The sequence below is a fragment of the Lissotriton helveticus genome, chromosome 7 (genome assembly GCF_964261635.1).
Source record: "Lissotriton helveticus chromosome 7, aLisHel1.1, whole genome shotgun sequence".
Taxonomy (NCBI): domain Eukaryota; kingdom Metazoa; phylum Chordata; class Amphibia; order Caudata; family Salamandridae; genus Lissotriton; species Lissotriton helveticus.
Window position 1 is genome coordinate 21,406,360 of NC_136068.1, and position 17,653 is coordinate 21,424,012.

Consider the following 17,653-nt stretch of genomic DNA (forward strand, 5'->3'; position numbering starts at 1 on the left):
ATTTACAAAGACATCTAAACTTTGGAATGCGTGAAGATATGACGCTTTCCCAAGTAAGAGGTAATGAGGAGAAATATGTTTATTTCTCCTCATTATATTCTCTTTCCTCTGCAGCAGACATAGAAATAGGAGAATGTCTTAACCCCTTGCACACATCTGGCATTTCCCTGGGGTGCTGGAAAATTCCATGCGTGCGCCGATCAGACGGCTCCCGGCCATCCGACGCACACGCCCACCCCCACCGTGACGTCGGAAGGCCGGGGGCCGTCCGATGCATGGAAGGGATTAAAGGATTATTTATGTGCAGGAAGGTTTCCCTGTTGCACAAAAACAATCCTGTCTGTAATACAGGCCCCTTGCACTATTGTACACCATGGGGCCTGCTTTCTCGCTAAGCAGCACACCGTGCACCAGTGCAAGGAGAGAGCAGGAATGCTTCATATCTTTGTAAATAGTGTGTATTTCTGCTCCCTCCCTCTCACACAACGCAGAAGCCTTGCTTGCCACCAAACAGTGTGTGATAGGTTACTAAATGTGCCCTACATGTGGTGAGAACCTACAGACAGGTCACTCTGTTCCAGAGACCCTCAGATCTCCAAATCCACAGATTTATTGATCCAGACCAGTGAGGCGGCTTCAAGGCAGGAATTGATGAGATGCAAACACCTGTAATTGCCAATATCTGCCATCAGAGCTGGTGGCAGAAGTGACGCGTCTTTCATATTAGGTGTCTTTCATATTAGGTGTGGCCATCTCGGTGACCCTACAGCTCACTCCAGAGTCACCCCTTGTGTCTGTCCAGAAGTAAAGGTTGATCGTGTTAAACTCCTGAAGCCTTTGTAATGGACATTAGGGGTCTTGGGTCAGTGATGCTGCCAAGGTTTGCGGAGAATGGTCCAGGTTACTGAGTTAACAAGGAGTAGGGTGAAGAGACAAGACCCTTGTTTACATCACACTCTGGAGACTGGTCAAGGTTACTGAGTTAACAGTGAGTAGGGTGAAGAGGCAAGAGCCTTGTTTACACCACACTCTTGAGACTGGTCAAGGTTACTGAGTTAACACAGAGTAGGGTGAAGAGACAAGACCCTTGTTTACACCACACTCTGGAGACTGGTCAAGGTTACTGAGTTAACACCGAGTAGGATGAAGAGACGAGACCCTTGTTTACACCACACTCTCCGTGGGAGCAGGACATAGGCTGAGTTAACAGAAGCTTGATTAAACAGTTTTTTTAGATTTTGTAATATACGGTAACCATGGCATAGGATTATGAAATTAACTGGGGGAATAACTATGTATATTTTATCAGGTAGTGTTTCTCGAATGAATTGTGATAATTGCGTATTTATTTAAAATAGGTTATCTAGGACTTCAAGTGTAGAAGTTGCCGCTCTGCGCTGATATTGTGATGCTTTTGTGTAATCCATGTCTTCTAGTTACAGTCGACATTATATCTCCGCACCCACTGGTGTCTGTTGTTTTTGGGGTTCAGCCGCAGCGCCTCTAATGTTGTTTCTCTTCTGTGTTTTCTTTCAGCCTGGGTGGCGTCAGTGTTGGTGACGTCATTCTTCTCGTGCACAGTGGCACAGCTGTCAGTCACTCCAGATGTGGTGACCGCGGCAGTGGGAGACACCGTCACCCTGTCTCTGCGGTACGTGGGCCATTTAATAGAAGTACTCTGGTTCAGGGGGAGAAGGATACACGCAGATGACCGAATCCTTGGCCTCTTTGACAGCGATCCTCCTATCTATGGTCTTAAATACACTGACAGAGAGACAGCGCTCCCGGACGGGTCTCTGCGGATCACAGATGTGCAGATGAATTACACCGGAAACTACACCGTGCAAATGTTCGTGGACCCAGGGGGGCTACAGCAGGCGACGGCGCAGCTGAGAGTGCACGGTAAGGTTGGTCACCCCTGCCTGTCACTGCCACCTGCACACACTTGTCTTACTTCAGGAGTTCAGGTTCTTGTGTGATCCTCAGACACTTGTCTTACTCCAGGAGCTCAGGGTCTTGTGTGTGACCCTCGGACACTTGTCTTACTCCAGGACCTCTGGGTCTTGTGTGACCCTCGGACACTTGCACTTCTCAGTCAGAGGTGATTGTGAGCTCAGGGGATGGGGAGGATACAGAAGGCCACAGCAGAGCTCAGAGTGCACGGTAAGGTCGGTCACATCTGTCCTGTCAGTGCCACCTGCACACTTGTCTTACTCCAGGAGCTCGGGGTCTTGTGTGACCCTCGGAAACTTGCACTTCTCAGGCTGCAGTGATTGTAGCAGGGCCGGCCCTACGGCAGTGCAGTTGGTGCCACCGCACCAGGCACTGACCTTTGGGTCGGGGGTGGACGGGAGTGCGTGTTTTCAAGTATAATACGTTTCACAAGTACCTGTTGCGGCGTCCCTGGCCTCCAGCAGCTTTACGGCAACAATAAAAGTGTCCAGATAACTCCGGTGATTGTTGGGCCTGCTACAGAGATCGGTGTTTTGTTTAGTGCAAGTTTTGACTCCTCCTAAGGTAGCGCAGAGTGTTGAGGTGCCTGCTGCTAAGAACATGTACCCTACAGATCACAAAGTGCATATAATGGAAATAGGTCAGTGCGTTACTGCTTCCGTCAGAGAGCCTCTTTTGTTACTTGCAGTTTATAAGTTTAAATCCTAATAAAGAACAGTGAACTAATAACTGTCATCAAAGAGCTGCATGCAAACTGCAAAGTATAGGTTAGAGTATTATGACCCCCCCCCCAGTCTTTCCTAATAATCCTTATTTTGCAAAAAGGGTTCTATCCGGTAAAATCATTTCTTATTAGTAAAGAGAACCCCCAACCATGGTGTTGCATTTTAAATTCTCAGTGTGTAGTCAGGGACATTTTAAGGATTTTGGGGGCCCTGGGCCAAATGTATTTTGAGGGCCCCTGTTCTTACAGCTCTGATTTTATGATCCAATTTCAGCTCTTTCATGCCCTCTTTCATCAAATTCTAAATGTGTGTACATCTGATTTTCAGGGATAGTGATGTGTGTTTTCAGTATTGTAACACAGCAGCATACTAATATCACTGCAAATAATTTCTGTCACACCTTCCCATTCTTCATATGTGAGGTCCTGTATTCATCTAAAATAAACGTTTCATATGGATGTTGCATGAAATATAAATACATTTTGTCTGCAATAGACTCAGACAGTTAAAATAAATGACAGAAAAATGGTATTTAGAACAATCTATTTAAAAATCATCAGGGTCATCACGGCAAGACTCTTTGCAGTACATAGCTGGCTCTACAAGGAGGGCCCCTTACACGGCTGGGGCTCCCGGCCAGAGCCCACTTTGCCCATGCCTTAAAACGTCTCTGTATGTGCTTCTCCAGACCAAGCACTCTTACACTATACTGTCTACCAGTAGGGATGACTTATGACACCTACACGTGGTAGTCTTCTGTTTTAAGTAACATTTCCGATACACTGATTTACACACATATGATTGATTGTCTCTGTGTAATGTGTGTGTAATGTAAAGTGCTTTTACACCACACATGTATGACGTGGCGCTATAAAACAAAATAAATGCATCTGAGAGAGAGGGTAGTTATGGGGACTTAAGGGGCACTGTTAAAGGGTGATAATGAGGGAATATATAAAGAAGGAGGTCATTGGAGGGGCGCCAACAAACATTGTCGTACCAGGCAACACCAGAGTTAAAGCTGGCCCTGATTGTGACTTTAGAGGTGGGTACACAGTACTTTCAGGGCCACAGGCCTCTTGTACACCAAGGACCTTATAGCGCAATTGGCGACCAAGGTAGCTTTTAAAAAGACATTGTTCCAGTCTGAGAGCGTGAGGGAGAACCTGATGGGTGTGAAGATAATCTTACAGAGGGCTTAGCACCCCTTACATAAGGATGGCCTCACCATGGGTTCTGTATTACACGCTTCCAATAACATTAGTACAGCCCACATATCACTCTGAAGTCTCAAGGCGCCTGCAGACAGCTCTGAAAGATTGCTTGATTAGTTGTTGAACAGCCATTACTTTAACTTCTTGCGAAAGCAATTGTGATCTGTGATTGTGCGCAGATGTATGGGCAGTTTGTTCCAAGATTCAGGGGCAAGAAAAGAAAAGGACCTTCCTCCACTTCTGGCGGTACGGATTCTGAGAGGTGTAAGTAATGATTCATTGCTGGGTCTCAGGATCCTACAAGGCTGGTACCAACTTAGTATTTTGGACCAATATCCTGGGCCAATTCCGTACATGTTTTTGTGTATTAAACAGAGGATCTTGAATTGAATACGCTTTCTGACTGGAAGCCAGTGTAAAGATCTCAAGCTGGGCTCAAGCCTTGAGGCCCATAGGAATGAATGGGAAAGCCATTCCTTATTTGCGATGAGCAATTAGCTAATCTCAAATAAGGAAGCAGTAGAAATCGCAAAATGAATTGCGATTTCTACATGCATCCCGTTTTGCGAGTCTTTAATAGCGATTCCTTAATAATCGCTATTAAGGACTCGCAAAAGAGGACAATGATGAATCTGGGGGATAGTGTAATAATTCCAGCAGCCCAGTCTGGCCTAAGGAGAGTAGGTAGCCTTACAATAGTGAAAACGAAAATGGCTGTAATTCCCTATTAGGACATGCCACACACCTCAGGGCTTGTTCTACCTTATGCTTACAATGCACCCTGCCCTTGGGCCTACTATAGGGGTGACTGACATGAAGCTAAGGGAAGGTTTTAGGGACTGGCAAGTAGGTGTACTTGCGCAGTTAGCATGGCAGTACCAGACTGCATGCAGGCTCTGCAATGGCAGACCTTAGACATATTTTTCTAGGCCGCTTCTGTGGGTGGCACAACCAGTGCTGCAAGCCCACCAGCAGCATTTGTATTTACAAGCCCTGGCACTCCTGGTGCACTCTACTAAGGACTGACAGTAAACCAAATAAGCCAAACATGGAATCCAATTAATGTATCAATTTAACATAGGGAGCACTTGCACTGTGGCACTGATCAATAGTGGCACGGTGCCCAAAGCAATATTCCAGCAAAACATTGTAAACTAAGAAGGCAAAAAGACAAAAAAAATGGAGGAGAGACTCATGCCAATGATGCCAGGTCTAACACGTGTCCCCTCCAGCTGAAATGTGGGGAGAACTACCCTTCACCTAGGGAGTCCTCAGCACTAAGGCGGAAAAATCTGGACAGACCATCAGCATTGGCGTGATCTGTACCAGGACGGAGTTCCACTGTGAAGTCCATCCCCTGTAGGGAAATGGACCACCTCAACAGCTTTGGGTTTTCACCCCTCATCTGCATCAACCATCTGAGGGGCCTGTGGTCTGTCTGAACCCGGAAGTGAGTCCCAAACAGGTAGGGTCTTAGCTTCTTCAGTGCCCAGACCACAGCAAATGCTTCTCGCTCTATCACACTCCACTTCTGTTCCCTGGGCAGTAACCTCCTACTGATGAAGGCTACAGGTAAGTCTCGGCCCTCCTCATTCTCCTGTGCTAGAACAGCCCCCACGCCATGCTCTGAAGCGTCCGTCTGGACAATGCATTCCTTTGAAAAGTCGGGTGCCTGGAGTATGGGTGCTGTGCACATTGCAGTTTTCAGGGTGTCAAAGGCCTTCTGACAGGTGTCAGTCCAGATCACAAGTCTTGGCTGCTTCCTGGAAGTCAGCGTAGTCAAGGGGTGTGCAATGTTGCCATACCCCTTGACAAACCTCCTGTGGTAACCCTTGAGACCTAAGAAGGCTCTCACCTGAGTCTGGGTTTTGGGTGGTGCCCAAGCCAGGACGGTATCCATCTTGGATTGCAGGGGGGCCACCTTGCCGCTCCCTACTTGGTGCCCCAAGTACACCATTGAACCCTGCCCAATCTGGCATTTGTTTGCCTTGATTGTGAGGCCTGCTCTGCGCAGGGCCAACAACACCTCCTGAAGGTGGCGCAAGTGCTCCACCCAGCTGGCGCTGAACACTGCTATGTCATCCAGGTAGGCGGCGCTGAAATCCTCCAGTCCAGCCAATACCCGGTTGACCAACCTCTGGAAGGTGGCAGGGGCATTCTTCAACCCAAAGGGCATAACCCGGAACTGGTAGTGCCCATCTGGTGTGGAGAATGCAGACCTCTCTTTTGCCCCATCAGTCAAGGCGATCTGCCAGTACCCAGACGTTAGATCAAACGTACTGAGGTACTGGGCAGCCCCCAACCGATCTATGAGCTCATCAGCTCTGGGGATGGGGTGCGCGTCAGTCTTGGTGACTGAATTGAGTCCTCGGTAATCCACACAGAACCGAAGTTCTGGTGAAGCACCAGGCGCTGCAGCCTTTGGGACCAAGACCACTGGGCTGGCCCAAGGACTGCTAGAGGACTCAACCACCGTTAAGGCAAACATCTTGGAGACCTCCTCCTTGATGTAGGCTCTGACCTTATCAGTCACTCCGTAGGCCTTGTGCTTCACAGGAATGCTGTCCCCGGTGTCCACATCATGGACACACCACTGAGTGACACCAGGGGTTAAGGAGAACAGATCAGGGAATTGTCCCAACAGTTGGTGACAATCCTGCTGCTGCTCAGGGGTCAGTGTGTCAGAGAGGACAACACCATCCACTGACCCATCTTGCTCTTTTGCATACAGGAGGTCAGGAAGAGGCTCACTCTCCTCCTCCATTCCAGCATCTGTAGCTAGGAGCATGCCCACTTCGAACCTTTCTAAGTGGGGCTTTAACCGGTTGACATGCAGGACCCTCAAGGGGTTCCTGGGAGACTTCAAGTCCACCAAGTAGGTGACATCGCTCTTTTTCTCCACAACCTCATATGGTCCAGTCCACCTGTCCTTGAGCGAACAAGGTTCTACAGGGGACATGACCCAAACTTTCCGACCAGGTTGAAGCTCCACCAGAGTGGCATTCCGGTCGTACCACCGCTTCATCTCTTCCTGGCTGGCCTCCAGATTTGCCTGAGCAAGATCTCTGAAGCGCCGAGTCTGGTTCCTAAAGGCCAGCATGTAACTGTATACATCCTGGGGAGGTTTCCTGGGAGATTGCTCCCAGCCTTCTTTGACCAGACTCAAAGGTCCTCTTACCGGGTGTCCATACAAAAGCTCAAAGGGGCTGAACCCTAGAGACTTTTGTGGCACCTCACGGTAAGCAAACAGCAGGCGTGGTAAGAGGACGTCCCATTTACGCCTCATTGGTTCTTCAAGACCCATGATCATGCCTTTGAGGGTCCGGTTGAATCTCTCAACCAGCCCATTACCTTGTGGGTGTTAAGGAGTGGTGAACTTGTAGGTTACCCCACACTCCTTCCATAGGGACTTCATGTAATTGGAAATGAAGTTGGTGCCCCGGTCTGACACCACCTCTCTGGGGAACCCCATGCGGGAGAAAACACCCATCAGTGCCCGTCCCACCACGGGGGCCGTCACTGTGCGGAGAGGGTGGCTTCCGGGTACCGGGTGGCATGGTTCACCAAGACCAGGATGAACCTGTTGCCCATGGCTGTCTTGGGGTCCAGTAGACCCACACTGTCAATCCCCACCCGATCAAAGGGGGTACTGACGACGGGAAAAGGTTGGAGGGGAGCCTTCTGCTTCCGTCCACTTTTCCCACTTGCCTGGCAAGTTTGGCAGGTTTTACAATGGATGTCTACATCCCTTCTCATCTGGGGCCAATAAAAAAGGGTGACAGGCCTATCATAGGTCTTGTCCTGCCCCAGATGTCCAGCTAATGGAACGTCATGAGCCAAACCCAGTAGGAAGGTTCTGAAGCGCTGGAGTACCACCAGCACACAGGCTGACCCAGGCTCAGCAGCCTTAGGCTCGCTATACAGGAGGTCGTTCTCCCAGTAGACCAAATGTGATCCTGACTGATCGCCTGTTGTCTGGGCTGAGGCCTGCTGCCTCATACCCACAAGAGAAGGGCACACTTTTTGCTCAGCACAAAATTCTTCCCTGGAGGGACCACCATCCTGCTGCCAGCTGGTCTGCTCGGGCAGGTCTCCCAGTTCAGCAACTTGTTCCCCTGTCGGTTCCAGGGCATCCCCCTCAAGGTCTGCCTCCTCCTGGACCAGGGGAACTATGGGGGACGGTTTCCCGCGCCCCCTGCCTCTTCTCATCACAGCTGGGTCTTGTGCCATACTTTCAGGCTCCAGAACCCCATCAACACCCTTACTAGCTGTCATGGACTGAGTGGTTGCACACACCCACTCCGGCACACCTAACATTTTCAAATGTGTCTCTCGCTCGACCTTAGCCCAAAGAGAGTGCTCCGAATCATTGCCCAGGAGACAGTCAACAGGCATGGCGGGCCTCACAGCAACCTGAAGAGTACCCAAGACCCCCCATTCAAAGGGAACCTGAGCTACCTCACACTCTCTCTGGGAGTTGTCAGCAGCTACAACAGGGTAGAATGCATGAGGGACCACCTGCTCTCTGGACACCAAGTGGCACTTGACAGCTGTCACACTTGTTCCGGTGTCTCTGAGAGCTTCCACCCTATGGCCATTAATGGTCACCCACTGCCTATATTTCTTAGTGTTACTAAGCAGAGGGGGTGGAGGGACCATTTCCATGTCTCCTAAAGAGACCAGGGACATTTCTGCAGGGCTCCTCCCACCAGGGGCAGCCATCTCCTCCCCTCCCAGGGCTACACTCGCCAACTGACGGGGGGGTGCATGTGGTGGTGCATTAGAGTTCTTCAAGGGACACTGGGGATCATAAAAACGCTGTCCCACCTGCTTACAAGCGTAGCAGGTCATGGGGCCCCTAGGAACAGGTTTACCTGTCGGGGCCTCTGGCTTCTTTACTGGGGGAGGCTGGGAACCCTTCCCTTGGTTCCCCTGGGGATTACTTTGGGGCCCTTTCTGAAACTCCTTCTGTTTACCCCTGTCCCCCCGCTCTTCTGCTGGGGACCCTGCCCACCTTTGGCTGAGTCTCCCACTGGACCCTTGTGGACCCTGGTACTGACCCAGCGGTCCGCCTCCTCAGCAAGTTTTCTAGGGTTAGATATCTTGCTATCAATAAGGTGCTGGCGTAGCTCTGGAAAACAGTTATTAGACAAGTGCTCCCAAGCAAACAAATCATAAAGAGCATTATAACTTTCCACTTTGCTACCCTTTACCCAACCATCCATGGCTCTGCAAAAAATTGACACATATTTACCCACATAGTACCAGGCAACTTCTTACATTCTCCAAAGGCTTGTCGGTACTTTTCTGGAGTTAGGCCATACCTTAACATTAAAGCATCTTTCATATGAGTATAAGACATCCTATCCTCAACAGGCATGTCCAACAAGGTATCTCTCCCTTCATTAACAAAGCAACCCCACAACCCTGCTCCCCAATCCTTCTAAGGGACCCGGTGGAACAACAATGCTAACTCATATGCTTTGAACCATTGGCCAATATCTTCATTCTTATGAAAATCTTTTATCACATCTTTGGGAAAATAAAACCTACTTTCTGCAGGCCCAGATGGAATGTTGCCACCAGAGGGATTCAATTCTAAACTCTTAGTTTTGAGCTCCATCTCCCTCACCATTTTCTCACGTTCAAACGCTAATTTTTCTCTTTCAAAATCTAACCTTTTGCTCTCCATGTCAGCATCTCTCCTGCTTCTTGCATTATCTAACTCCAACTGCCCTCCTAATTTAAGTGTTGCCATTTCTAACTGGTACTCTTGTTCCTTTGCCCTGTCTTCCAATTCTTCAGGAGAAAGACCCTTGGAGGAAACGCTGCTGCCGGGAGAGGACACTGGCCCATCCACGGGCTCTTCCTCCTACCCTTCCTCTGGCGGTACCACCACCGGATCAGAGGGATCTCTGGCCTCTAACCAGGCCTCCAATGCTGTGTGAAAGTCATCTTTCTTGTCGAGGCCTGTTGTAGGAACTTTGAACTGCTTGCAAAAGTGCTGCAGCTGCTTTTTACTGTATTTTTTATCTTCATCCTATCAAACTCCTCTAAAACAACAGGGGTAGTGACTCCGGCATCACTCATGGTCAAAACTGGCAGTGTTAAAAAAATAAGCTCCAGGAAAGCGGAGAACAAAAATAGAATATCCTACCAAAATAGATTGTGGCTGTGCTATGGTCTGCTGTCACTATGCAGCGTACACTAATCACTGCACATGAGTCATAAATGCAAAGTTCAAATCCTCACCGCTGACCAACAATGTTAGAATCGGCTGGTCTCTAGTTGGCCGAGGTATACACTTCTGACAAATAGGGACCCACCTCCTCTAGTCAGGGCAAGGAGATCACACACTCAGATAACCCCCGCTCACCCCCTTGGTAGCTTGGCAGAGCAGATAGGCTTATCTCTGAGGCAGTGTGTTAAGCATTTATGACCACATACAGTAATAAAGTGAATACACCACAAATGGACACAACACAGAAGGTATTATAAAAATAAGGATGTTTATATAAGGCTTAGCACAAGACCAAATAACAACAAAAATATACCACAATCTCAATAAATACTCTTTGGAAGGAAAAATAATAGTTCAGGTAAAGTCTCTTCTTAGTGCACAGTTCTTTAGCAACAAAGGTAACTCTTCTTCTCTAAAGCACAGTTCTTGGCAACGATGTAACCCCCACTGGAGTCACACGACGTCGAGGCAAAGCTATTCCAAAGGTTCGGCGTCGACCGCGAGGAGTGCTACGTCGAGCCCAGAGTCGAAGCAAACCCCACAAACACAGTACCTTTTAGAATAAAGAAAACGATGATCCGCGGCGTCGAGAAGTATCGGCGTCGGGGCGTCGGCGTCGATCGAGCCTCGGGGTCGGGGCGGTCCGCAGCGGCGTCGAGAGATGTCGGGCCGGAGCAGCGCTCACGGTGGCGAAGCAGGATACGGCGTCGTTGTCGATGTCGTCGTTGCAAGAGTGAGCAGCGAGAGGGGCTGCGGTGTCGAGGCGATCGGTAGCGGCGTCGCTACTGGCGTCGATGGGGCTCGGTGGCCGGCATCGAAGGTGCGGGACACTGGAGTCCAACTCACAATGTCGAGCTGGATTAGGCGGCGTCGGCGGGTCGTGATTGCTGGTTTCTTTAGATGTGCTGGACTCCCACGTTCCAGCAACAGGCAATTTTAACAGATGGTCAAGTCCTTTAGCCCTGGGACTTCAACAGGAGGCTGGCACTCTTCCAGCCCTTGGAGATTTTCTTGGCAAAGCTTGAGAGTACACACTCAGTTCCTCTCTCCTTGTTCCTTGGCAAAAATAAAGAAGCAACTGCAGGATTCCCCCCAGCAAATAGCACTCTGGCAGAAGGGGTAGGCAAGTCCTTGGATCAGCAGGCTTCTTATTTATTTATTTATTTAATGGTTTTGTAAAGCGCGTAGTAACTCAGAGAGCATCCCAGCGCTGACCTGATTCTCCAAGGATTTCAGCTGTATAGTGAGCTTATGTCTGCGGAAAAAGGAGGGTTTTTAAGGTTTTTCTGAACTGGAGGTAGTTCAGTTCTGTCCTAAGTTTTCGTGGTAACTGGTTCCAATGTTTTGCCGTGTGAACCGAAAAGCGACGGCCACCGGTCTTGGCTTTTCTGACTCTCGGGACTATGATAACATTTTCTGCACCGGACCGGAGGTCTCTCTCCGCTTTGTATGGGATTAGAAATTCTTTAAGAAGGGGGGGACCGTTATTATTGATGGTTTTGTGGGCCAGGCAGAGGGCCTTGAAGACGACCCTTTCTCTGACTGGGAGCCAGTGGAGGGATTTGAGAGCCGGCCTGGCGGAAGATCTTCCTGGTGTGCCCGTGAGTAGACGGGCAGCGGCGTTTGTCCTTGGTATAGGTTTCCTTGTCAGAAGTGATCTAAATTCTTTGGTTCAGGGGTCCTTCTCTTATACCCCTTTTCTGCTTTGATCCCTTTGTCCATGCAGGGGGATTTCCCCCATCCTGGGTTTGTTGTGGGTGTTGCCAGGCCGAGGCACCTGGCCTATTCACTGTGCAGGGCAGGGTTTTCAGCCGCCCAGCAGGAGGTGGAGCCAGTATTGTCACTGGCAGAGGCAGGGCCATCAGTCGCCCGGCAGGAGGTGGAGCCAGTATTGTGTCAGGCAGGGCAGGCTATCAGGAACTACTCTTCCCCCACTCTAAACGCAAATGCCTCATTCACCCCACACTGACTCATTCAGACCTCTGGAGCCACCCAGCTCCTGTCACACACACAAAAACCAACAGAGACCAGTAGACAGTTAGACAAGAAACTAGTCACTTTCTAAAAGTGCTAGTTTCAAACTCATAATCTAAAAACCACCCATCCTAAAGGATGTGTTATCAAATTCTGAGTTCAGGGATACTAAACTCGACTTTCCACCATGCTCTCTGAGTCTGTTAGGATTATATAGTGTAATAATTCCAGCAGCCAAGTCTGGCCTAAGGAGAGCAGGTAGCCTTACAATAGTGAAAACGAAAATGGCTGTAATTCACTATTAGGACACGCCACACACCTCAGGGCTTGTCCTACCTTATGCTTACAATGCACCCTGCCCTTGGGCCTACCATAGGGGTGACTAGCATGAAGTTAAGGGAAGGTTTTAGGGACTGGCAAGTAGGTGTAATTGCGCAGTTAGCATGACAGTACCAGACTGCACGCAAGTTCTGCAGTGGCAGACCTTAGATACATTTTACTAGGCCGCTTCTGTGGGTGGCACAACCAGTGCTGCAAGCCCACCAGCAGCATTTGTATTTACAAGCCCTGGCACTCCTCGTGCACTATACTAGGGACTGATAGTAAACCAAATAAGCCAAACATGGAATCCAATTAATGTATCAATTTAACACAGGGAGCACTTGCACTGTGGCACTGATCAGCAGTGGCACGGTGCCAAAAGCAATATTCCAGCAAAACATCGTAAACAGATGAGGCAAACAGACAAAAAAATGGAGGAGAGACTCATGCCAATGATGCCAGGTCTAACAGATTACATTACAGAGACTCTCATTTTACAGATGTTCCCAAAGAGAAACCCTAAACTCTTCAACGATATCCATCTCTGATCACTCTCTAATGACTTCCTGTTCATCAACCATATCCCCTTCTGATCACTCTCTAATGGATCCCTCTGCTTCGACCATATCCCCTTCTGATCACTCTCTAATGGATCCCTCTGCTTCAACCATATCCACTTCTGATCACTCTCTAATGGATCCCTCTGTTTCAACCATATCCCCTTCTGATCACTCTCTAATGGATCCCTATGGTTCATTATGTCCTTCTAAACTGCGCTTTTTGTTGTTGCCCTGTAACCAAAAACCATGGTGTTTATTGTTGCATTGTTTCTAATGTCTGACACGTAACTCAGTGCTTTGTAAAGTGATGTAACTGCCTGAAAAGATCTATGCCACTGATATATAAATCCACAAAGATAAATAAAATCAATGTATCACTTACGTCATCCGGGGATCTAAGCAGCTAAAGGCAGGCATGGGAATTTTAGGTGTTTTCCTTGGGACAATACGCTGGCAGAGAACATCTCCACTACAGTGAATGCTCCCAGTCTCACCAACCACACCTTAGGTGCTGCACATTCGTAAGAGTGTCATAGAAATGGCCTAAAAAGTTACTTTTGATATCCATAGTGGATAAAGACTGTAACAGAACCGCCCTGCATTGTCCAGATCAAGCTTACACGGTCACCGGAATGCATTCCAAAAATAAATAACTTAATTAACTATAATAGGTTAGTTAATGTTGAGGCAAGTTAAGGAGTCCCTGTCCGAGTAAGAGGCCAGTCTAATGTTCAGTGGACTAATGCAGCCACGTCAGGAAGAGCACTTCACAGTAGGAGCTCACTTGGTGGCCAACAGAAAGCGGAACAATGTCAAACATTCACCCCCAGTACAGAGATATGTACCTATATCCATCATTTTTTTGTTTCCTCACCACTTCATTCCAGTTTTGACCCTGCTTCCCATGTAAACACTCTAGCGCAAACAGCCAAGCCAGGTCCTCTGTGGACCTGAAACAAGCATCATTGGAACGGGTTAGGAGGATCAACCCTCATCAGCCCGGCTAGCTAGAATCTGGTGGCATGGCAAGCGCAGGACCCACGTCTAGGCATACCCTTCCTACTTAGGGGGACAAATGCAAAAAGAACAGATGATGGATGGAATCAAACATTTACCACGAGACACATATCTGGGTTAAGTCCATCATTTTTTTGCTTGACACACTGTTTCTGTTAGGGACCCAACCATATGCAAATCATTCTTGATCCTTTTGCCCATGGGAGCAGTCCAGCCCAAACTGCCAGGCAACGTCCTCCCTCTGTCCAGAACAGGCTCATGGCACCAGTGGATTCAAGCTAGCCTGGTTGATGTTAAGGGAAACCTCATAACCGGTGCAAGTGTGCTTGTGTCCGTTCAACGGAGGACGGTACTTGGCAGTTCGGGCTAGACTGTTCTCATGGGGAGCAGGGTCAAGATTGATTTACATAATCCAGATCTGTGACTCGGGGAGAGTGTTTGAAAAGTTTCAATGCTCTGTCCATTGTGGGTCCCTTGCTTGCTGCATCACTGCATTCAAGCTATCCTGGTTGATGAGAAGTGATACCCCCAAAGTGGTCCGAGGATGCTTGTTTCCGGTCGAGGTAGGAACTGGTTTGGCAGTGTGGGCTGGACTGTTCCCATAGAGTCAAGACTGATTTGTCTATGGCTGGGAATAAACTGCAGCGTCTATAAACCGGACACATTCCCAGATCTACAAAGTGTTGAAATGCTGGAAAAGCACCAGAATACTACGCCTCAGAGGAGAAATACTTGTATCCTCCTCCTTTTTTCATTTTTCTATGTGTGCCGCAGAATTTCCAACCTCAACTTTCCCCATTGAAGTCAACAGTGATCTGCGGCTGTGTTTAGACACTGCACGGGTCCCATGTGGGTCCCCTGTATCACTACCTTGGGTATTTCCTTGTGGGCCCAGCACATCTACAGGCTCTAGGCCTTGTGTCTAGTTAAGTCGTGGTTCTTATATCACTTCATTGATATATGGTTTGGTACGCTCCTAGGGCGCAACGTATATTGTGCTAATTTACTATGTGCTATTAGGTTTACTGAATGTACTTTTGCCTCTAGCATCATAAAGAGACTAGAGGGATGTGTTGTAGTGTAGTGCCTATACCCCTTATCGGCTCTGTGCTTGGGAATAATATACACTGTAGTTTTGACATAGGACTGAGGTCAGTACGCCTCTATCAAGTACATTAAACTTAATTACTTGTGTGTGCCACCTGGCTCAGAAGTCACTAGAAACTTCTCGAATGAACAAGAAGGGATTAGTCTCTGACAACCGCATAAACATGACAACTTTGTTTCCCTTAGAATCGAAACAGTTCTTCTCAGAATCGTGGAAACAACAGATAACAATTTAACCTAGTCAATCGTGCATGCTTCGTTTTTACAGAGTTACACAGAAATAGGTAGACAGGCGTTTCAATAAAAATGGTTTATTGAACAGTCTTATTTCTCGTGCAAGAGATATGAGCTGCTACAATTGTAAGACAGAATGTGAAGTATAATACGTACGGGATTAGCAGTAAGACCAAATAATACTACAATAGCATGGTTTGAAGCTATGACATATTCATAAAAATACATACATAAATAACACAGGCTAAAATGTAAATACTCATCTGGTGCTTCTAAATAGTTCTACCCCAGTGTACCTAACCTAAGTGTAGTACGAGGTAAGAAGTAGGTGCTGTTCTCTAAAGTATAGCTAAGTATAGTGTTGTTTTGCCAATGGTTGCCATGAATCCCTCTAGGTTGTAGTCTGCTCCATACCTTCGAATGAGAGAGGTTGGAATCTCATACCTTCGAATGAGAGAGGTTGGAATCTCATACCTTCGAATGAGAGAGGTTGGAATCTCATACCTTCGAATGAGAGAGGTTGGAATCTCATACCTTCGAATGAGAGAGGTTGGAATCTCATACCTTCGAATGAGAGAGGTTGGAATCTCTTTCCGGGTCTCGATCTCTAACACCCCGCAAGGGGAGTCATAAACATTAGAGCTGGATTCTCTGCAAGGAGGATGACAGCGTCTGGTCAGTGCGTCAGACGGGGACTCAAATTCCTTCTGAACTTGCCGTGGCAAGCCGTGTCGTGCAAGTATGCATCCTTACCATGGTTTGCCATGGTAAGTGAAGGTATGTTTATACCTTGAAGGTGTTTAGGAATGTCAGTATTGACGTAAAAGTCGGGCAGAGGAACGTTATGAATGAACCCCTAAGGAATAGATGTTCATGCATAATAAATGAGTTCTTGGAGAAATCAATATCCAAGCAGGGGAAGTCCTAAAGGCTTAAAAGTCTGTTTTTCCAGGAACTCGTGACGTGTACGGACGGATGTAGGTGACCATGCCTGTATTTGGTTAGCATGGGTAATGCCTAAATAAGGGTTGGATTTCTATGCCTAAATAAGGGCAATGTGAATTGTGCCTATATAAGGGCATACATCGAGAAACCTATATACTGTATCTAAATCGACACACGACAGTTTTTAGAATAAATACATATATTTTATATATATAACTGGTGTGGTTCTCCTTTCATTTGGTCATTCATGAGATTAAAGACTGGTAAAACAAGCTGCTTTACATTCCTTGAAGACTTAGCCTGATAGCTGCTCTACACAGCTACCACTAGGATAGCTTTCTATAAAGGTTGTCTTTAACCTACCATCAAAAAGGGGTCGTTTGGACTTGTGCAAGGTGCCCAGTAGAATAGTGGACAGCATATGCCAGGCCAACTTCTCACGTTGGTGTGCAGCGTGTGGGGTTCCAGCTTGCCATTGTTTTACCAGATAATCTCAAGTGTTTGACTAACTGAAAACCACTGAAGGACCAGAGGTACATATAATACAAGCTTAAATACAGTAACTTCTACTAAACTTAGAGTTGGGTGTCAAGAGCTTAGCATAATCTTTCTATAATTCAAGAGAGTTTAGTAGGCTACAACTAGAGTAGGTAGGTGCATACATCACACCTCACTAGTAATGTCTTCAAGGCCGGAACTAGTGGGTCCCTGCCAGATGTCAGTATGTTACAGGCATCCAAGTATGACTCATTCCCATTCTCAGAATTGAGGGCTTTGTGTACTATGAGGAAATTGAAGACAAGCAACAGTGCCAACACCTAATGCCTCAAGGAGGTACTACTGCTAGATGAGATCTTAGCAAGGCTTCACAGCCTGAGGGGTCAGGCTGTGCAGATGGGGCAGCAGAGGAGGAGAGGACCGGTGGTACAAACCGCTAGGACTCAGACTCTGATGCTGACCAGGGAGGTGACAATGACCTTGACCTGGACAGTGCAGCTCCTACTGGACATGAGGATGAAGGCCAGGAAGGCCCTATCTTTGTTCCCCCAGGAAGAGTTGGAGGTACACCTAGAAGGCCCAGATCTCCTTCGGTGGAGTCTGACCATTCTGGTGTATCTAAACGGACCTCTGTCTCTTCTCATAGGAGGGAATCCTCCCAGGAGAAGAGAGAAAGGCAACTCAAGTTTGAGGAAGCCCAGCTGAGAATTAGAAGACAGCAGGTAGCCTTAGAAAGGGAGTCCCTAGAGATTGAAAATGTTAGAAAAACGATGGGACTAGAGTCCCATGGTGGCAGCATCTTCCCTAGTGGTAGAGAAAGATCGCATGACCATAGGCATTTAAACAAGATTGTCCCTCCCTACC

General features: G+C 47.9%; 1 protein-coding gene across 2 annotated transcripts in view; it reads left to right on the forward strand.

The window, feature by feature from the left end:
• Positions 1 to 17,653, forward strand: part of LOC144766583 (cell adhesion molecule CEACAM8-like) — a 350,281-nt gene that overhangs the window by 193,814 nt on the left and 138,814 nt on the right. For both annotated transcript variants that reach the window (XM_078650380.1, XM_078650379.1), the window contains one exon: positions 1,537 to 1,902. In XM_078650380.1, coding sequence (XP_078506506.1) covers positions 1,537 to 1,902 — 366 coding nt within the window. The remainder of the gene's footprint in view (positions 1 to 1,536; positions 1,903 to 17,653) is intronic.